Raw genomic sequence first — 23,112 nt, forward strand, 5'->3', positions numbered from 1 at the left:
AGTGCATCCGGTGAAAAAAATCATTCTTGTCATTTTTTTAGAGTATGAAATTCTGCTTACAAACATATATAAGTTTTTTTTTAATTTTGACTTGTTGGTGCCGAGCTGCGAGGTCAGACACCGAAAAACAAGGCTAGAATTTTCTTGAAATTTCAAGTTCGGTTTGTAACTTTTAAGATACAGCTTTGGCAGATTTCTTTCTCTCAAAACTGTTGGCACCAATGGAAAGAGCGTGAAATTTTCTTTTCAAAACACATATTACATCAAAATTTAACTGAAGGTATAAGACCTTTATAGGGCCTTTATGGAATGGTGTTAAATTTGACATTTTTTACGTTTTGGAAAATTTGGCTTGAATTTCGATTAATGTGCCCCTTTTTGCGTATATTCGACTATTTTTGAAATAAATTTTGTTATTAATTTGATAGTCATGGTACATAGTAAAGGGAGAAGCACCTTAGAGCAAAGATGGTCGGCCAGGGGGGGGGGGGGGGGGGGGCATATCTGATCCGTTCACTGTTTGGACTATCGCAGCTAAAGATTCTAAGAAAAAAAACGGCAAAACACCTACTTGTCGGCAGATTTTCATGAAATTTGGTGTATCCCGGTATGTCGACCTAAGAAATTCGAATTTGACGTTACTTTCAGTCTAAATCAAAATTCAAGATGGCGGCAATAACTTGTTCGATACCTGTTTATTGCCTGATTTGCATGAAACTTAGTATAACCCTGTATTTAGCCCTAGAGAATTTGAATTTGATGTCGAATTTAACCAGAATTAAAATCAAACATGGAGGGAAGAAGGTGGTGGCTATGATTTTTTAAAATTAAAGATGACGGGCACAATTTGAAAACTACCTATTTATCAGCAGATTTTCATGAAACTCGGTGTATCCTGGTATTCTGATCTGGTAAATTCGAATTTGACGTTACTTTCAGTCTGAATCAAAATTCAAGATGGTGGAAAAAAGATGGCGGCCTTAATTTTTAAAATATCTGTTTATCGGCTAATTTTCATGACATTGGACGAAAGTTTACCCTAGTATACCCTAGTATTTTGACGAAAGTTTGTCAGTTTCGGTTTAAAAATTTATAATATAAGGTAATAAGACAGGGTAAAAAAGCAATTGAGGGCTCGGAGGACAAGGCGCATAAGTGCAGGTTTCGAAAAATATGACACATTTTAGTGGTTCCAACTAATTCTAGGTTTGAAATAAAGTTGTGAAAAATTCACCGGAAGCATCCAATGCTTAAGCATCAAAATGTGAGTTTGAACTCTCTTCCTGCCATAAGGCTGTGTATAATAGTTAGCAACTTTAAACATGTTTTTCTCGAAATAGCACTTATGTGCCTCGTCCTCCAAGCAGTTTAATTGAGAGTATAAGTGTTAAAATGCAATTGTTTTAGTATCGTCGAATATTTAACTGACACAGATTAAGAAATATAAAGCCGAGTAATGAAATAAAAGCTCTACTAATTTTTTACTCGGTCTATTGAAAGCTAAATCAGGGTTCATGCAGCCTCAGTGCTAAAAATTCAAGCACTTTTCAAGCACATTTTTCTGAATTTTCAAGCACTTTTCAAGCACTTTCAAGAGCCTTTTGGAAGCAGTTTTGCGCGAGATTCAAGAAATTTTTCCACAGGACCTTTGACATGAAAACTCCTAATAGCGAGACAGATATCAACAACCAACTAAAATGAGTATTTTCCTCTAATTAAAAAATACACGGATGTATAAATGAAAGACCATCCCAAGTATCAGTACCAATACTGACAACCCAGTAAGTAAATACCTCTAAATTCTAAGCAAAAAAAAGTAAAATCCTGGCTCACCGCATAAGTTTTCGACCAACTACCCATCCATACTTACACCTGAATGTTTTATTCCAATTTATTCAAAACGTTGGTTTAAAAATAAAAAGAAAAATAAATGATAATAATAAATAAATATCTTACCTTCATATTCATTGAGACAACGTTAATCATTAAGAAGTGATGGATATCGATAGGTATAAGATGGGCTGAAGATGGTGCAACTTATGAAAGAGTTAATAGAAAATCTGCATGCTATCCGATGGGTTAAATCCGATGGATATCGATAGGTATAAGATGGGCTGAAGATGGTGCAACTTATGAAAGAGTTAATAGAAAATCTGCATGCTACCCGATGGATTAAATTCATGAGAATAGTAGGGTACTTGGACAAGAAGCTCAAAATTGAAGATTCATTCTTGATAAAGCTGAAGCAAGATGTTTTCTGATAGTCTTTCACTACTGTAAAAATATTTGAATTTTAAAAGTGGGATTTCTTAATTTGAAGCTACACGTAAGGAGTATGTCTGGAGTATGGAACGGCACATCATTTGAAAAAAGAGTCTTTATGAACACTAAAAAACCGGACGAAAGAAGAAAAAAAAACACTTTCAAGAAGATAATGGACCCACATCATTGAAAAAAAATAAGGTAAAAAAACCAGAAGTAAAAAGAAAAAAATGTTAATGTGAAATTAAATAAATGTAGGTATGAAGAAAAATGTTTTTACAAGCAGTTTAAAAAGTTATAGATTTTAACCGAGACTTATGGTTCTTTTTCACAACTGTTTGGAGAGTTTCGAAATTTCTCCTTCAACGATTGCTAACTCTTCTTTTTTTCTTTTGGCACTTTGGCGGAAACTATTGGACTTAACAATTAATGAGAGATCTTGCTTCTTTTCAGCTTGTTCTGCCAGGTCGTCTGCACCTTTTTCTAAGGTCTTTACATCTTCATATAAGCGTCTTTTTCTCTCTTGTAGAGATTTCGTTTTTTCTGACTTTTCATTTTTAATAGCTGTGAGAGCCTTGATTTTCTTTTCTTCCTCTAAATAGGTAGCATATCTACTGCGAGCACCTGATACACTTTGTCTTAACTCTTTGGTTATTACCATACTGGATAAGCTCTCCATTTCATCGGTAAACTCATGTACATAACGCTGTGCTATGTGGGACTGCTCCTTTAAATTTTCTACTTCTAGGTTTTTATTTACACTAAAACCTCCGAAAAGTGGATCTGAGAAATTCAAGCACGTTTTCAAGCACTTTCCAAAAAATCAAGCACTTTCAAGGCCTTGAATTTTTTTTTTAAAATCAAGCACTTTTCAAGCACTTTTCAAGCTTGCATGAACCCTGTAAATAATATTAAATAATGTGCAAAATGTCGCATATTCGGCTGACAAGATGCCGAGGGCAGTAAAATTTTAATGTTTTTATTATTTTCCTTCTTATTTACTTAGATTTCCTCATTTCACACGAGCCTGCGGTATGTCACGTAAAGCATAGGTGCATACCCCTCTTTCCTGTTTACAACCCCGCCCCCCACTGACATCTGTACTTTCGTTATAATCCTTGATCAGCGGCCGCCCAAAAGTTCCAAACCTTCAATGGTGTATTGAATTTATCCTAATAATTATTAGTTTTACTATTAGTTCATTGACGCAAAAAGACCCGCTCCCCGAGCTGCCGCCATTACACAACCCAATCCCTCACGTAAAGCGCTTCACGGCGCGGCGGCTGTGCTCGCATCATAACTTCCCTCATATGTGAGATGTCCCATTCCGCAATGTTTTTAGAAACCCTTGAATGAACAGATTTCGCCAAGCTCTGTCCTATTCGTATATTTTTATGTGAGTGTATGCACAAATATGATGAAAATTGTCCTCACTTTGTATGCGTGAAGTATCCGTTAGTTCCGTACTGGCGGTCATATATCCATTTGCGCACTTTGTAGAAAGCAGGGAGGAGGAGGTGGGTCAGTTTTCCCTCCTATTATTTATTTTATATTACGTTAATTCATTTTTGCTCTCCAGAAATGATTTAAATAACTTCTCAAAATTGATGGAATATTTGCTGTATTGATATGATCTTTTCAGGGATGGTGTTTTGCATAGAAACTCAATTTTCTGTAAATATTGCCATTTTTTACAATTTTAAATAAAGCCGTGTCAAACCCAAAAATTATGGAAATTTTTGGAACAAGGTACCCTCTCTTATTGTAAATTTTATGTACTTTTACGTGGTCACAGTGGTTTTTTGATCAAACACTTTTAAAATGCTTAAAAATTAGGAAAATGGAGCTAAAAACGGTCTTTTTTCAGAAAAATGTCATTTTTGATCCCAGAAGAAATTATCCTACAGGCAAATATAATTACTTAAAAGGATGTCGAACACACCATTTTAGACCAAAATTTAACGTACTTTTCAGTTACATCATTTATTTTAACTTTAAAGCTCACTTTAAAGCGGTAAAATCTCAAAAATAACTAAAAAATTACATTTCATCATTTTTTTTAAAACTTTTTTTAAACCAAAATTCAGTGCTATGACCCCTCTAAAAGGTTCTCCGGCAACTTTCAATTGCCCTATGTTGTAGGAAATTTCATGAATTTCATTTCGCACCTTGTTTTCTTTCTTAAACTCCTTTTAAAACGTGAAAAATAAGAAAAACAGCGGGAAAATTTTTTTCGGGCAAATTGCACTTTTTTTCAACATTGCCTCTGTATTTTCACGAGAGACGCCAAAAATACAAATGAAGGTACATTTCTTACATAAAATTTTACCAGCTTTTCGCTGATTACCATGGTTTGATGAATAAAATTGTTTGCAGCCATGAAAAACCACAAAAACCTAAGGCAAAGCCTTGTTATTGAATAATTTGTAAATTTTTACCGTCTCAAAAATTGCCTTTTAAGTACACTTAAATACCATCAAATATTTATTCATTGACATTTTTTTGACTTTCATGTGCCATTACATTGGTACCGTAAAATTTACTTCAAACAAAAATTAATAAACTTGAAAAGTTTGGGTATATGTTAAGAAAAATGTTCGTAAACGAGCAGCTGGGTTTTCCAATAGACAACTTTAACGTCATATCTAACCCTCTTCAAGAAATTCGAAGCAGTAATTTTAGGTATGCAATTTTTGGGAAATTTTATGCACTAAACGATTATTACCATCGTTGAATCGTATTCTCAGTTTCCAGCTGTGAAGAAGCCGAAAATCGTTGAAATTCTGAAATTTCTAGAGAAATCAGTTTTCAGCGTAATTCCCAAATACGCTTTTCAGGTACATGTTGTAAAATTTAAAGGAAAACCAGTGTGTTATTCGTCTTGAAAATTCTATCACCTTTCTAAAAAGTATATATAAAATATACTTTTGTGGAAAAATAATTGATCGAAAGCGCTGGAAACGGAAAAAAACATCTGCATTTGTTGTTAAATATTGACTTCATATTTTTGAATGATTCGTCTCACAATGAGGTCATATAAGATGAAAAGGTAAAATGAATGGGTATACTTATGTAAAATTTAGCGTACTTTTCAGTGGTGCCGTTGTTTTTACCTTAAATTAATTATTTTGACCTAAAATTGGTCAAGAACCCGAAAAATCGTGAATTTTCAGCAGATTTTGCCAGTTGTTGTTTTTACATATTAAAATTCGGAAAGAAAAAAAAAAGTAAAGCCTAAGTTTTGTACATGATTCTTAATCAAATTTTTATGATCTTTCAAACTGATGTCTTGCAATTTTTTTGTTTGACGCATTATTTTTGAGTTATAAAGGGAAAGCCGTATGTACGTCCTCTTTGAAAATCGCCGTAAGCCGCCATTTTGAAAAACTGCGATTTGACCACTTTCCCCGTGGAATTTTTTGGTAAACTTTTTTTTCTGTCTTATTGGGTACCCAGAGACTCTATATACCAAGGAAAAAGTTTGTGCTAATTTGTCCGGGGTAAAAAGCTAGAATGACTGGACTAATGGTCAAAAACCACAAAAAAATGTCAATTTCTCCTCTTTTTCCGAAGTTTGGCACCCTCCAGTGGGTTTAATTTTGCCCTGAGCAAAGAAATGCATAAAAAAAATTTTACAACGAGCTTATATTTTGAAAGTGGCTTATTTTGTTATCAGATAAACTCTTCCCAAGTTACAGGCCATAGTCCGCCAAGAAAGCAATTTTAGGACATTTCTGGCAACTTTCTGGTCGGAACCTCTTGGTGCAAAGTTGAAATTTGGATTCAACGTCAAAAATTACAAAGATTTTACTGAAAACATTGCTACCCAGGATTCCTGCAGGCTATGGCCCCTTTTTTGGCTTATTTGCCTGGACTATCGCGCATCTTTTCCTATAAGTTGATTAGCTACCTCAGTGGAAAAAGGGCTTCATTTTTGAGCCATCTCTTCAAGGGCAGGGGTGCTTCTGCATGTTGAAAACTATGAGCAAGGGCACGAGCTAAAGTTTTTAAAATTGTCATAAAACTTGAATACTAATTGACAGTTATAACATTGCTGAAGTTAGTAGTGCTGAGCAGTTTTTTGGAAAGAGGGCGTATCAAACAATTATTTTTTTTTTGCCTGCTTTTCCCATTCCTCCTCGTGTGACTAGGGTCTTATCATAATTGGTATGTTGAACGTTGGTTAATTTTTCTAAACACATGGAAGAAAAATTGTCGGAGAAATCAAGTTTTTTCATGTTTTCTCAAAACTTACGATCTTCTTCAAATAAGCCATTCAATTAAAAATGTCAATGTTTGCCTCGCAGATTTTCTATCAATCATTGTTACAGCTCGTTTGTTCTTCATTTATTTCAGACTTATGTCAAGTTGATTGAAGGTAAATATCCTTGCAACACAGTAGATGAAACCTTTATTCCAAACAGCACGATCATCGGAGTAGATCCTCATGTCATATTAGTCACTGGACCCAATATGGGCGGTAAATCAACTCTCATGCGACAGCTAGGCTTAATCGTAATCATGGCACATATGGGTTGCCATGTTCCAGCAGAAAGTTTGGAGCTCAACCCTGTTGACCGAATATTCACCCGGATCGGTGCAAATGATGATATAATGGCAGGAGGCAGCACATTCTATGTCGAGCTCTGCGAAACTGCTTCAATTCTGCATCATGCAACAACACACTCGTTAGCTTTAATTGATGAACTCGGTCGAGGTACATCCACCTATGATGGCACAGCCATTGCATCTGCTGTTCTCAAAGAACTCTGCCGAATGAAATGTAGGACTCTGTTTTCAACTCACTATCATTCGCTTGTCGAAGATTTCCGAAAGAACCCTGACGTAATGCTTGGCCACATGACATGCATGGTTGAGAATGATGATGATAATGATGATGAGGCTACTGAAGAGAAAGTCATATTTTTGTATAAATTTGGAGAAGGCGCTTGTCCAAAATCGTATGGTTTTAATGCTGCCAGGTTAGGTGGTATTCCGACTCATATCACAAAACGAGCACAGCAGTGTGCTAAACAATTAGAATCAGAAATTAGTCGCAAGAGATCTGTCAAAAAATTACTACGCGGCTCCTTGAAGGTAAATGCTCTCCTTAGTGTGGCCACTTGGTCTCTTGAATTACCATGAAGTATTATTGTCCTTCTTTTTCTAATAAACTCAAATTTAAAGCTCATATTCCTTTTGCTCTATCCCTTTTCTAACTAAGACTAGGAACTGATATAATACTCATGGTCAGTTAGAGATTAATTGTTAAACATTCTGGTTTCAATATGATGATCTAAGACAATTGTACATCGTGACTCATGAAACTTTGTTTTACTAGTTCCTTTTTTCTCTTACAAACGACTACCTCTTTCCTGTAAATTTCTCTGCAAAGCTCTTGTCAATTATGATCTTTTATTATAAGTATGTATTATAAAAAACTCGGTAACAACTTTAAATTGGACTCATAGTTGGATGGAATTATGGTGATTTGATACCTGCCATATTTTGTGTCAGAACAACTAGTGATTTATTGCGTCAATTAGTTCCATGTTTTCTGCCACCTGTCATTTTTATTGAATTTTGAGATTGCTTCCCTGCTGTCACGAGACTGTCTTCAGTATATTCAGATTCATTTTCCTTTACAATCCAATTCAACACAAAGGAGGCATGGTTTTTTTAGAGAAAAAATATCGCATTGGAGTGCAGTTTCAATATCAGTATTTAATGCGAATATCTCTCCTCAAAAAAAACCCTCGCTCATATCACATTGAATTTGTTCGTCAAATTTGGTGAGTGCATTCTCCAGTCTCAAGACAACAGAAATGCGATCTCAAAATTTGATAAAAATGGCAAGTAGCTGAAAACATGAAACTGATCGATGCAATGTTGTTCTGATTCAAAATATGGCGGCCATCGAGTCTTGTTTACCAGAACTAGCTCAACTACATCATACGTTGCTTAAATCCATGTTTTACTTCTGTTCTAAAAAACTAATCAATTTTCAAAACAACAGAACCATTGAATTTTTCTACAGAAATATTATGATTATATTTTCTGTACTCAAGGGAGGGTAAAGCAGGAAGTTTCAAGGCCTCATGTCATTTATTTTCCTGTAGAACATTAGAAGAGATTAGACATTGTAAATGCAGTCTGGCGGATTCTGGCTAAAGCCGTCGAATGATGGAGGGTGTAGGTGGAAAAACAGCATGAGTGGCAAACTAGCATTGTGATAGAAAAGGGTTTTAAGTTATTAGATGCACACTACCAATTTAAAATGTCAAATAATGCATACCTGTAACGTTACAGGAAGGCAGCAACCTAATGACTTAAGTTGGTGATATGCATTAATCACCAACCATCGCATAACTATTAGTAAAGCAATATTTTATTCACTTACTAAATTCTCACTTTGCATTATGTTATCAGTTTATGTCATCCATTAATTTTTTACCTCGTTTATTTAATAGCCCCAAGTCTTCATAAATTAATTTATTCAGAATATGGTTTAATCTTCTTTTTATCAGTTTAAGAGTCAGAAGACAAATATAGTAAGTAAGGAATTATTTAAAGTCTCAAGGACGCTTGAAAACAAGTTGGTTCGAGTAACCCTTCTTATTTTCCCAGCAATTTAGAAACAGTTAAAAGAAGAGTCTTGATCACAGTTAAAGCAGGACGCAAAAATGTCTTAATGTGAAGGCTTTCTTTCCTCGGCAAACTTCCTGGCATTCTAATGTTCATTAAGTGACTCAATTGCGTTTATATTAGGTATAACACTGCTTAGGTATTGTCTAATTGCAGACATAACCAAAACATTGAGATTTGAGTCTAGAAAAATAAGAAAGCTGAGAGCACAGGTCTTGACATATCGCGAGACGACTCAAATCTCAATGTTTTGATTATGTCTGCAATCAGACAGCACCAGAGCAGTGTTTTTAAGTCATCAGTAGGGTAAAAAGATGTTTTTTTTTTTTTCTTTCAAACCTTCATAACTATGCGCATTTTTAAGCCTTGGTATCATTCAATAGAAATTGAGTTGTCCTTTTTAAAGCAACCAAAATCACCTATTTAGCTGCCTTAGTTCAAAAGTTACAGCACCAGTATTAGCTCTTTTGGGACAGCCTTTGTACTTTCAAATCCATGCAAGATCAAATTCTATCTTCACTTGTTATAAAGTTACAGTATAAAATCATTCGTCTATAATATCATTCTTCCATGTTAAATTTTATTGCTGTATTGGAAAAGAAAAGAAATGTATTATTTTTGGTCCATGTAAAAAAAGGCTTCTTGCTGTAATGAACATTTGAATCCTACAATTGAGTCGAAAATTGATTGCCAATGAAGGTTTTTTTTTGTTTTTCTCGTTTTGATAAGTGTTTCGAAATCTAGCTCTTCTCGAATTTTTCAATATCAGATGTTTTCTACGATATTTTTAAATGCTTTGATCTATGATGTGTTTTCTGAATGAGGAGCTTACTCGCCATAATTTAATCTGAATTTCCCGTTTGTGTATTTATTCTCTTACTTAAACTTGTTCTACTTAAGCATTACCGTTAATACTTGTAAAGACATTGTGGTTCTATGTCTAAAATCGAAAAGAAAGAAAGAAAAAAAAACTTGTTCTTGAATTAAAGTTTTAATTTTCGAACTAGATTTATTTTCTCCTTCCTATAGAGTGACTCCAAAGAGGTGCTCATTGGTTATAGATGGCGCCATTGAAAATAATCGTAATTCGTTCTGATCATTAAATGAGTTTTTGCAAGAATATCTTGAGTGTCATATACTCATCAGGTAAAATATAATTTAATGTAGCACAGACAGTATAAAATAATTTAATTTATAGTGACACAGCAATCGTGCATGTGCGAAACGAGGTATCTCTATTGTGGTGTTTCAAAATATCAACTCTGAGCCTATTTCTCCGAAGAGAAAGGAACCAACTTTAGAGCTTGAAATTTACACAGCATATTTTGCTAAGAAGCGAGAAGATAAGTCAAGAAAGTTTTCAACAAATTATGTTGACTAGTTTTATTAAAAAAATAATTATTACAGAAGTCTGTCACGTAGCAAAGTTACCGTGGAGATACATGGTTTCGCTTCTTAGCCACCGGTACGATAATACATACAATAGCTGTTGTAATGGATTTCAACAACTCCAAGATGAGAAATATAAGGTTTCAAGATTAATTTTTGAACTTTTATGGTGTATTGTAACTTCAAATCTCTTCTTCTCAGTTTTGACATGCTATAGCTGGGTTTCTCTGTGCTAGATTAGATCCAGCTTCAGAATGCCTGATACAAGCCAGGAACTGTTAAAATTAAACCATCCAAAAATAATGCAATTAATATTCAAGTTCTATGAATAAAATCAGAAGGAAAAATGCACTCAAAAGTATTTATAAAATTTAAAAAAAAAAAAAAAAAAAAAAAAAAAATAAAATAAAACAGATTCATAATCTTAATTTGAAAGACAACAGATCGGAAAAAGAAAGGATTTTATTAATTTAAATTTCATTTTGCAATTAAGAAACGTGCCTGCCTGCTGCTTGTTCTAGCCTCCTAACCTAACCTAACCATTACTTTGTTTTTCATGAGAGATGATCTACAATGGTCCACTAGACAAAATATGAATTAAAGCATTCTAGTAGATATTTTCTCCTCAAAATTTCACAGACAAGGAGATTCGCACAATGAAAATTACTGAACTAAAATCCTAGCATATTATTAACATTTTTACTTGGCTCTGATTCCATATTTGAATATGAAGATTCTACATGAATTACATCGCACACTGCAACGGATTTGGCAGGCCTCTTACTCAAGCAGTGTTCCTTTCCCATCCTCTATTGTTCGGGATGTAAACAACATGCAACAGCTGGGCTGCAGCGTCGAGATCAAGGCTACCATATTTTTATACCACAAAGACTTTCAGCGACATTGAGTGTGCTCATTAATGCCAGATGATTATGGTTTTTTCGTGAGAAGGAAGTTTGAATTAATATCGAAACACGTCAATATGTCGGTTAGGAGTTACTTCCAATAATTTTTTTTGCACATATCGCTTCTCCCTGAAATTTTGATGAGATAATTTGCATCATAATGTATAAATTCACACTTTGTCTAGTGGTCCCATAGAGTACGATAGAGACACAATGTACTGGAGCGCCAATGAAGTTAATCCATGGACAGGCCATTCCGAGCCCCTTGTTCGCTGGAAAGTGGGAGCCATCTGGAAACCGTTTGGCATTTTTCAATTGAAGAATTGCAGGCTGCGAGTGGTTTTTGGGATTTATTCATTTGAATCAATAATTATTTCCGCGAATTTTGGCAAATTGTGTTCACCGAAGTCATAACAAATTAAAAAATGTACAACACTCCCGGTTTTTAAGAAATCAATTTTCTACCTGTACTTTCTGAGGGAAGACCAGACCTGGGACCCCGCGCATACAGCATTCCCAGTCGCCGCACACTAGTCTCAGAAGTACTGGACAAAACAGCCTCAAAAAGTGACTTCATTGGCACTCCAGAACATTGTGACTCTACTCTATGAGTGGTCCATGACGATCTCCTACTTTCTAGAGTGCTATGTCTGCATTGCTTCTTGTGTGATAAGCAAGGTTAATAATTTGCCATTGGACGAATAAAACATGCATAAAATGTAGAAATATGCCCTCTGAATTCTGTAAAAACGAATCCAGTAGGTGCTTTTCTCGAATTAATTGAATTTTTAAAAAGACATTATGTCTAAATGTCATGGAACTAACTCTTTAGGTATTTAGACTTCTTTTAATGACAAGAAATTAGTGTATGTATTTTGCATCAAATTGCGTTGAAAATTTTATAAAAATTAAAAGCACGATTAAAAAGATAGTCTCTATACTTAGAACATTGCGCAAATAAAAGTTGAGCAGAGTCCACAGCAATGAAGTTTACGCACTTGAAGGTGTGATAGGAGGTGTATTTAGTTTAGCACTGAGAGTAAGTACATGAATGGATCGAGATGGGGGATCTGCTGTCACACTCTAAGAGTGAGTTAACTTCTTTGGCGTGGATTTTATCTGCACCTCAGAAAAAATAGACAGAGTGATGATTAGAAACTATGTAGTAACCGCTTTTGGACAAGAACAAATAGAATTTAAGTCAACTTTGAACTACAGCTCCGATTTCCAAAAAATCAAGCATTGGTATCACAGGACGCCACAGAAGATGATAAGAAACTTCAGTTCATGGGTTCTTGATTTATTGATTTTAAAAATTACTTACAGATCATGAGAGGTCTAAGTACAGGCTGAAATAAAATTAAAAACCTTAATCTTCAGGAAAAATTTTTTGAAGAGAAATGTTTAGGATATGGTTTGCATTTTCATGGATTTGAATTTTCTATTGAGCTTCTTCATTTAGAGAAATTTCCGAAATTTATTACATAGAAATGGAAAAAATCATCCATTTTAGATTCAAAATTTTTCCATCATATTAATTGATTACAAGCAGGGTTCCAGAGCAAGTTCAATTATGAAGTTACACTGGCGTCATTGTTGAGAAACCTTGATAAACAAACGTTTAAGTTTTAAAAATCAACCTGGGATGATGAAAATGTTTGGCAGAAGGGCAAGAAAAACTTTCTATAAAATTATCTGTCTGGAAAACTTATTTTAAATTACTACTATAAGCAAAATAAGATGAATTTACTTGATTTGTTAAGCATCAGAAACTCCGTAATGGAAGAGCACTCAAGCAAAGACTGGTGGCTTACTTCCTCAAAGATTGATGTGAAAATAGTATACGTTATATCATAACTGACAAACAACTGGACATAACCTATGGCAAATTCATAAAGGATCAGTCACTGTGTCAAGCAAATTAAATCTGAAGAGGATCATTAATACATCAGTCTGAGCACGGTTTGTTTAAAAAAAATTTAATTTTTTTGAAGACCACACGCGATTTTTTTTTATAATTATGTCAGGGAAGGTCTCTAGATTGAGAAACTGAAGACCGCAAAATCGTAAGTGGGGCTGTTTTTTAATTTTTTACTTTTTCGATTTTTAAGGGGGAAATAGCTTCCAAGGCCTATGCGTGGCCATCAAAACCCCCTCCCCATGTTCGGATTATGTTTAAACTTTAGTATATTGTCTCCAAACATGTATCAAGACATCCCCAACAGTTTGGAGCCCCCCAAAAAAATTTGGGCCCCCCATGCGATGTTGCCAAGTTATGCACGGCACAGTAATGTAACCGATGGAACGAAGACGACGATGGTCTGAAGACGTTGAGTTTTGATTTATGTTAAAAATTATAAAAAAAAATACCTGCTTATAATTTATGAATAGTATCGAGTCATCCGAAAAAATAAACGTTTGCAGTTGCTATATTTCCGATTTTTCTTAAGATTGGAAAATATTATAGAAAATGCCAGTTTACAGATTTGACCAAAATCTTTCTTTCCTCTTTATTTAAGTAATGAAAGGGCATACTGACAGAGTTTTCTTTGGCAATAGGACATACTGGCAAAATATGTCATTGTCCCTTACCTCCGTTTCTGCGAACGCGAAAGATCAACTGGATAAATGTGGAAGCATTAATGAAAACGGATTTGGTTGAAAAAAGATGATCACTTTCCTTGAAATCAGCAAGTAAAATCTGCAAAACTTTTCCCCCTTAAATCCCAAGAAAATAAAGATGAATTCTCCTTAATTCACACAGAAGATAAAGAATAAATCACCTCGGTCAAAACTAAAATAAAAATAAAAAAAAATACACTAAAACTGTTCCCACCTTACGCTAGAGTCTGAATTTGAAATGTAGTACTCAGTATTAATTCCGTCTTTGTTTTAATTTGCGTGTAGCTAATGAATACTGAAGAAGTTGACAATAAATCAGCTGAAAACAGATATTTTGGAAATTCTTTTTTTTTCAGTTTTAAGATTCGATTTTTGGAGAAGATTAGGTTTAAGTTTGTGTATTTTTGTAAAACGACATTTTGAGTTTTTAATTGAATGAAATCTTTCCCGCCCCTCTTTTCCCATGGCCTCCCAGAGCAGCAATCCCCGCTCCGGTACCACATCCCCCCTATGTGCTGTTCTTAATTGGTTAATGACCCGTTGTGCTTACTATCGAGAATTGAAGGAAAATATACGAAAAAAAGCTTTCAAAAATGTGAGCTGTCATATTCGCAAACGGCTTGTAATAACCTGCGGGAGTAGCTTGGGTGCGATTTATCAACTTAGTATTTGTTCCATGTTTTTATAAAATCTGCATGCACTGATTCAATGGCTTGTTCACTAAAGAAGGCCAATTCTCTTTGATGCTCGACGCAGAATTGAGGCACATAAGGCCAATTCTCTTTGATGCTCGACGCAGAATTGAGGCACATGGTATATTACGGTATGAATTTTTGGCGTCGAGTATCTCTAAATCTGTGAAACTTTTCTCAAATATTTGAATATAAATCGTAAATTTAGGGACATGTTCGCTCGAAAAACACGATTTCACAACGTTTTCTAAGTCTTGCAAACACTTAACATACTCGTATTTCAGACATCTACCTCCGTGCTCTTCTGAAATCCTGCGTAATTTGTCCGTATTAAGGCCATCATTTAACGGAAATTCTTGCAGGAAATTGTTGACACGGAAACAGGAAAAGGCCCCACTTACGATTTTGCGGTCTTCAGTTTCTCAATCTAGAGACTTTCCCTGACGTTATTATCAAAAAAAATTATCGTAATATATCGTTGGTCTTCGAAAAAATTAAATTTTTTTAAAACGAACCGTGTGAGGTTATTTGAGCTGCATTTGAGTATGCGCAGATTCAATTTTCTATTAAAAGAAAACTGCCTGATAGAAAGAGGACATGTGAAGAAAGATGCTAACAATACTCTGGGAACTTCTTTTCATCTTCAATCCAAACAACATTGGTGGTGAGTCGTGCTAAGAGTGGGTCAAGTTTTTCCTCATGAACATCTACCCAAGAATGGTGGAGGACATCTTCAGCCAATTCAAAAACATTCTTGGAGTAATAAGACTGATTGACAGGTATGGACATTAAATAAATTACTTTTTTAACTAATGGGTTGTACGCGTCTGTCAGGCCGTGAAGGCCTTCGGCTAATTTTCCTGGCATCATATGTAAATTTCTTATGACGGATATTTTTCGAGACAACATATTTTTCTCCATATCTAAAATGAAATCACCTTGTTCAAAGTACTTGTTTTGTAGCTGAACAGCATCTAATACCAAAGGTGATGAGTCAACTTTCAAATGTAGGTGCGCAAGCTTGCAGACTTGGTTGATAATGCAAAAAGATGTTTTCGTGTTTTTAGAATGTAGAATTAAAAATACAGCAGGAGAAATTTCATTACTCTCAGCTATGTTTTGGAAACCTGATGCAAAGTTGACCCAAAGGTCGATATTTTGCTGAGGGAAAGTTTCTTCAAGGGAATGAAATGAATTCCTTATTTTAGAGGCAACAGCCTCATTTTTTGATGCTAAATTTTCACATGGATTAGGCCTAAACCAATAAACTAAGAAGATGCTGAGTAATAATATTACAAAAAAAAACAAAAAAGTAAATATTCCTACACTATGTAGATTACAATATATTCGTGAGTGAGCTTTGAGAGATATTAACCAATTGGAAACAGTACAAAATATGCTATGAAAATGAACTTTTAAAGAAGGCTTAAGTACAGGTTGTGATGCCGCTTGAATTCCTGATGGGATGAGATTAATTCCAGATGTCAATGAACCTAGAAAATGCAGGGCGGTAAATATTACTGAATGGGTAAAAAACATAAAGAAAAAAAGGAAACTAATGAGGTTCAATCAACACTGAGATAATTTCTTCTCTAAAAAATTAAAAAATGACCAATTTCAATTAACCTGGTTTGAAATTCTTTGATAGAAGACATGAGAGTTAGACATGCCCTGAGAAAATCAGACCAAATGTAGCAGAATGCCAGGCACGTAGCCAAGGGGAGGACTCAAGCCCCCTGAAAGCAAAAAAAAAGGAAGAAAAGAGAGAGGGAAAGAGGAGACAGAAGATGAGAAAGTGCAAGAAAAGAAGAAGTTTGAGACCATCGAAGATATTCATCTCTTTTAATGTAGAGGCTTAAATGAAAACACCGTGTTCATTCCTAAAATTTTCGTCAGAAAAGCATTAAAATGCGTCCAAATAGAGTTGGAATTTCAAAAATGTTCAAGTTGTGTTGAATGTAACCATTCTTTGAAATTAAATTTTTTTTTTTTTTTTTTTTTTTTTTTTTTTTTTTTTTTTTTTTCTATCTACCTACTTATTTCTATAATTTATTTTTTATTTCTGTGATAAGTTTTTTTTGTTCTTATTTATATTTGCGAATTTTTATATTGACGAATGAAGAAATTTTACTCCCTGACTTAAGGAAAAAGCAACAGCCGCAATTTCTCGCGAACCATTTGGCCATGAATGTGAACCAAATCCTTCCTCCCATCCGAATCTTAGCGGCCTGCGACCGAGCGTTTCCTTTATCCTCTGGTAGCACTTACATTGACTAACTACCTGAATAGCATACCAGAGGATCAGGGAAATGCTCGGTCGCAGGCCGCTAAGATTAGGATGGGAGGAAGGATTTGGTTCACGTTCATGGCCAAATGATTCGCGAGATATTGCGGCTGTTGCTTTTTCCTTACGCCAGGGAGTAAAATTTCTTAATTCGTCAAATGCAAATATAAGTAAGTACAAAAAAAACCTTATCACAGAGATAAAAAATTTTTTTTAGAATTTTTTTCTTTAGTGAAATCTTATTTTTATGAAAGAAGTCAACGATTTAGAGAGTACCATCATCAAAATTTGGAGGTGACCCTCAAAGTGGGACACCCTAACGTTTACCTAGTCTTAAAAAACCTCGTATATAGATAAAAACATTTCAATTTCACCTACTTGATGCTGACTCAGTCTTTCTCCGACCTGATTACTGCATTAGTTAACACTGGAATACTCCCATAACATGAAATGAAATGAAGTAATGCAATGCAAAGGTTATACTTTACTACTAAATGACAAGAACTACCAGTTCACCTGGAGGGTGACAAGCAACACTGATGCACACCTCAAAGAGATTTTTCTCTGAGGCACTACTATTTCTGGCTCATTTCCGAAACAACTTTACACGCCATTAGTATTCCTATGCAGATAGAAGCTCTTACAGTGGAGGCAGAAAATAATGGTAGTCCCTAATCGCAGAATGTATTGAGTACGTAACTGAAAGATGCTCTTGAATCACTTACTCTCATGCTCGAAGAGGCCTCCATTTTGAGGAATTCTGAAGAAGCACAATGTCTGCTCTTGTACAGGTGAAGATATGTAGCAATTTTCACACATCCAAAACCAATCACTTGTGTCTTGATCTGCCATCACAGCTTTCAAGTACGAACTTTGTGAATAGAGATAAATCTGACATCTCTGACAATTTGTTATCTATGAAAGAAGAACAAGTGAATAATTTAGTTTAGAGTCAAGAAATAGCAATGCTAAAAAATGAGATAAAAAAAAGATAACATATCTGAACTCATTTGAGCATGACTAATTGAATTGTATGGTGCAAAAACGGCTTACGTCCATTTTCTCAATTTTGAGATTTTTGGTTGAAAATACCCTTGGAGGTTAGATAAATTCATTAAATAAGGTGAAAATGTTTGTTTTTTAGGTCAGAATCCTTTGTCGGAGGAGGGGGGAGGGCTTGGTCCAAATCATGCGAAAACCGCCAATGTCAATCTTTCATTGTAGGCCTTTCATCATCGGTGTATCATGAATCATGTTATCTGAAATCATGATAAAAATAAATACCACATTCTAATTTTCTAATAAAGACTTCAGGTAACAAACGAAGCAAACAAGAATTTTTTACTATAGGTAACTTCATTCTCTAATTCTCTATGTTTTTTGGAGTTAGTGGAAGCCATCGGCGCCCCGCATGCTTCATTTGACAGCCTCGGACATTACTTTTATTAGTGATTTAACCTCCTTGTCTAAAACCTCTTGCGGTAGTTGATTTGGACTGAGTTGTTAATGAGTTCATAAGTGGCTTTGAAATATTTTCCAGTCAGTTTCAGAGGGCCAGGGGCCCTCTTTACTAACGTAGGCGTGGCGAAAAATGAGTGTCACAGAGTTTTGAGGGATTATGTACAGTAAACGTGAATTTTCCTGGAGTTATGAGGTCTCCGCCAATGAAAGTAACCGCGGATTCGAGTGTCCGTTCTTTGCTGATTGTTTTAGGAGTCAGAAAAAATCATCTTGAATTCCAACTTGTTTCGAAAAAATCGCATTTTAACGAAAAAATACCACCAAAGTTGCGGGGCAAGATATTAATCTCCAATTGGTTGAAAACATACAGTGTGTCTCAGACCACCCACACAAGGCCTCTTTCTCGGTTATTTTAGGTCGCACGAAGTCCGGGACAGCGGGGTTGAATGGGAATCGACCCCAAGGAATCCGCAATCATGCTCCCGTAATCCCCCTATTTCCCCTTGGGGGGGGGGGGGTGTAATGGTGTACTTACGACCATAAAAGTTGGAGTTCCCGACAAAATTGCGATTAAACTGCATTGGAACCGAAAAGTACAGAGAATCTCACTTCATATAGACCCCTAAATATCCGAAATTGGTCCACTTTAGGCCTAAAAATGATTTTCTACAGAAAGGGGCAGTAACCCCCTCCGTAATTTCCCTTTTGAGATATACTAAGATTCTCTAAGAAAAGACGGCCTTCCTCGTATTCGACCCCAGGGGATTCGAATTTTATGGCCCTGGAGCCCCCCCCCCCCCCCCCAGGGCACCCTTGGGGGCGAACGGGGGGGGGGGGGGGTTCAGTTATGCAGGTCGAGGTTCCGATTAGAATCGGAAATTGATTGTATCCAAATTGAAGAGTATGACAGAAGAGTACAGCAAATTGCAACTTTCATCGATCCCCTCGAGTTCAAGTTGACCCACTCAACGCCGAAAAGTAACTTCTTAAAGAAGGGAACGGTGCCCCCTCCATAATTGCTCTTCGGCCCTAAAATTGACGTAGAGTATGTGGAAGAAGGTAATATCCTCGGTGTTTTACAGCAAGAGGAGTCAAGGAAGCTCCGATACCATCAAAGTCCGGTTTTTTATTTTTGTGTCTATTTCCTAGGACGCCAATTAATTTATCGGTGAAACTGCATCAATTTTGCAACCAAAGATCAAAATTGAAGGGACACCGTCCGTTTTTACGGGGAGTCACTTCTGAGCATTGGGTGGTGTAACTTGAACTCTTGGATTTGTTGTACTCGTCTATTTGGATGTAATCAACTTGCGATTTGGAAAGGAACCCCAACTTTTAAAAATTGAGCTCCCCTGTTCACCCCTGACGGCCGGCTAGGGGGAGCTTGGGGACCATAAAATACCAATTTCTTTGGGTCGATTACTTGGGGGCCATCTTTTCTCGGAGAATCTTTGTCAATTTTGCAGCAAAAGAGAAACTGAGGCGTGGGGTACTGCCTCTTTCTGTAGAAAATAATTTTTAGGCCTAAAGGGGACCAATTTTGGTTTTTTAAGGGTCGATATCAAGTGAAATTTTTCGTGCTTGTCAGCTAATAAAACTGAATTGTAATTCAGTCGGAATCACCGACATTTAGAATCTTGACCCCCCTTTACTACCCTAAGGGAGGGGAGAGGGCCTTGAAATTTGGATTCCTCAGGGATCGATTCCGTATTCAACACCGCGGTCCTAGACTTCGTTGGACCTAATACGATCGTGAAAAACGCCTGGTAGGGGTGATCTCGGACACCCTATAAATCGCAATGTACGCAGTAGTCATGCACTAAAAAAAAGGGGGTTTAATTTAGTCCTCATGTCAAAAAAAGGAAAAGAAAGAATTGAAATAAAAAAATTATTTCTTTGTGAGTATTTTCGAATAAATGATTCTCGGAACCATCAGTAACATCCTGGAGTTGACGGCTTCGAATTGATTGTCCCAATATTTTACTCTGTTGGATACATCCAGGTGGCTGTCAAAAATAAGAAAATAAATTGATCTCTGCACACCTGCTTCATCACTTTCCCTCTTACTTCTCTCAGGGCTCTGAGAGGTTTAGAGCACAATAACCACTCATGAGGTAGGAGTAACTAACATTCCAATAACAGAGATTAAGGACCTGCGGAGTTAGAGACCCATAGAAACTCATAATTTGTTATACCAGTAAAAAAAGAAACCCTCTTAGAAAAAAAAAAAAAAAAGTTGCACGGTACATTAATTAAAGGAAGAGCACATCTCACAGAACAGTTGTTCCCGGCACAGTTTAAATTTCTGTCTACTTTTTCATCGGTGTCTGATCCTTGACTGTTGCTCATTCTTTAAAGGAGGGGTATCGATAAGGGCCTTTTTTGGCCCTCTCCTAGAATCTGGAAATTTATACGGGTTTTCCGAGTTGACTCAATGTAGTTTACGGAAATAATCATGATTTAGCCCCTAAGCCACTGGATACGTGTTAAACGGTTGCCTAAACATAGGTCTGCAGGCTTATTTTAGCGAAACTTCGTGTTTTTCTATCTCTCCGAGGCTTTTTTGACACCGAGCGCATCGTCTAACTAAAACGAGCTTTTGAAATAAAATAAAGGTGTATGACATCTTTTCCGTAAAGCTCCCCACGCGGTGTTAATCTCGCGCGTGAGGTTAGCTACTCCCGCGCGTAACCATTTTTTCCGGCGCGTGTACGATGATTTTTGCGCGCGGTGTAGTTATTTTCTGCGTGAAGAAATTTTTTAACAATCGATATAGATCGATACCGTGTCATGTTGCCAAACTTCAATTCATTGTTTGAATGTCATGAATAAAATCTTAGAGCATTCGGTTCACAAGATACATGATTTACCTGAATAAAAAAATTAAGGAAACAGAGAAATTTTAGGGAATACTTTCAACTACTTACTTAGATTTGTTTAAGGTTATCAGTACATAAACTTTTCTTTATCACTACATCACTACATATCACCGAATAAATAAACAAACAACAAATAATACTAACCATTTCATAAAATAGGAAACTTCTTGAATGAACTAAAACTTGGCAACAGGACATAGTATCGATATATATCGCTCATTGAAAATTTCGCTCGCGCGCAGAAAAAACTCTCCGCGCCCGAGAAGACATATTCACGCGCAAAAGATGCCTGCGCGCAAGAATGTGCTCTGCACGCGCGGAAAATATATTCACGCGTACAAAAAAGTTGCCCGCGCGCAAGGATACTCACTCCGCGCGCGGAGCTTTACGGAAAAGATGCCATAAAGGTGGTTTTAGGACACATTTTAACCATGGTTTGGTTTTAATTAGATGATGCGCTCATAGTAAAAAAAAAACTTTTTCAAAAGTCGACGTTTAAGGGACATCCGCAAAAATCATAGGGAACATGTCTCTCCAACTGTATGCACGCTCCGTAATATTATCGAGGGCAGTTATCAAGCCTTGTTAAACCCTTAGAACCCTAACGACGTAATTCTCTAAGATTTTTGCGGATGTCCCATAAACGTTGATTTTTTAAAAGGTCTTTTTTTACTAAGAGCGTATCATCTAACTAAAACCAAACCAGGGTTAAAATGTGTCCCAAAGTCTCCTTCATAACATTTCAAAAGCTTGTTTTAGTTAGACGACGCGCTCAGTGTCAAACAAGCCTCGGAGAGATAGAAAAACACGAATTTTCGCTCAAATACGCCTGTAGACCTATGTTTAGGCAACCGTTTAACACGTATTAAGTGGCCTGGGGGCTAAATCATGATTATTTCCATAAACTACATTGAGTCAACTTGGAGAACCCGCATATATTTCCAGATTTAAGTTGATATTATGCGTTGAGTGAAAATATGCGTCCACTACAGCTGGTTAATTTCCAGCTGGGATGAATTATTCGCAACCCTATGTCGGCAGCAAGAGGCTCGAGTTCACTGCAGCGTCTAAGAGCAGGGTTGCCAGCCAAATTATTTTTTTCCATTCCCTGACTTTTCCCTGACTTTCCAATATTTTTCCCTGACTTTTAAGTATGGATCTGACGCAGTCTGTTAAAGTGAAAATGAGAGTCTCGGGCCCGCAACGCGAGCCCGAGACCGCCCGCGCCTAATTCCACGAAAAATCAGAAAAATCCCGGACCAACACCGAAATTCCCTGACTTTTCCCGGTTGATTTTTTTCTCCTGACTTTTCCCGGTATTCCCGGTCGCTAGCAACCCTGTAAGAGGCGCGTCGGAGGGTGGTTACCGCGCCTCAACTGGCCGTTCTTTCGGCCAGACTCAACTGGCCGACTTTCCGGCTACGGATACGACCAAACAGAAATTATTTTTCCAAAGCACCGCAATTTGGATGATGTCCGTAGTGAAACGACACTGATTTTGTCAAGATTACAATTTTGACACGTGCGCCCTTTAGGGCGCTTGAGAGGTCGGTAAAAAAATTTTTTTTTGAAAAAACGCTCCTTATTTTATTAACTTTCCTTAAATTTCAAAAATAAGTGACACTCTTCCTAGCTCCCCTTGTTTTCTACGCCGACAAAGGAGAGACCCGAGAGAGAAGGACTGAAATGATGCCCGAAAGTAATGTCAAACTTGAAGAAGACCCTTGAAAAGTTGTGACTAGTCGGAGGACTGCAATCCCTGGACTGCAATCCCTGGACTGCCGCCCACTTAGGGACGTAATCATCCATAAAACCCGGACGCTGCCCCCATAAATTTCACTCTTGATTCTCAACAAATTCAATGTTTGGTAGTCTTATTCCGTTGCTCTGAAAATCAACGAGGGCTTTCGCCGGATACGGTCCTTTCGTAAATGAACTGAGGATCGTTCGCGCCCATTTTTACATAAAAAATC

The 23,112-nt window shown here is 36.4% G+C and overlaps 2 protein-coding genes across 5 annotated transcripts in view; one reads left to right on the forward strand and one right to left on the reverse strand.

Annotated features, from left to right (window-relative positions):
- Window positions 1-7,453, forward strand: part of Msh6 (DNA mismatch repair protein Msh6) — an 85,997-nt gene extending 78,544 nt beyond the window's left edge. The window contains exon 16 of the mRNA XM_072297115.1: window positions 6,619-7,453. Within this exon, the coding sequence (XP_072153216.1) occupies window positions 6,619-7,407 (789 nt within the window). The 3' untranslated portion in view covers window positions 7,408-7,453. The remainder of the gene's footprint in view (window positions 1-6,618) is intronic.
- Window positions 7,454-9,879: 2,426 nt separating this feature from the next.
- LOC109039983 (uncharacterized) overlaps window positions 9,880-23,112 on the reverse strand; it is a 28,563-nt gene continuing 15,330 nt past the window's right edge. The window contains exons 2-4 of one of the 4 annotated variants that reach the window (XR_002009783.2): window positions 17,525-17,714; window positions 12,952-16,008; window positions 9,880-10,571 (exon numbers count right to left, since the gene is read on the reverse strand). Coding sequence is in view for 2 of the 4 variants with exons in the window: in XM_072297116.1 (XP_072153217.1) it covers window positions 15,128-16,008; window positions 17,525-17,714 (1,071 nt within the window). In the remaining 2 variants the exon portion in view is untranslated. Of the gene's footprint in view, window positions 10,572-10,740; window positions 16,009-16,141; window positions 16,252-17,524; window positions 17,715-23,112 lie in introns of those variants that run through there. The other 3 variants (XM_019055728.2, XR_002009784.2, XM_072297116.1) reach the window with 3 other exon arrangements.

Source organism: Bemisia tabaci, chromosome 2 (assembly GCF_918797505.1).
Source record: "Bemisia tabaci chromosome 2, PGI_BMITA_v3".
NCBI lineage: Eukaryota > Metazoa > Arthropoda > Insecta > Hemiptera > Aleyrodidae > Bemisia > Bemisia tabaci.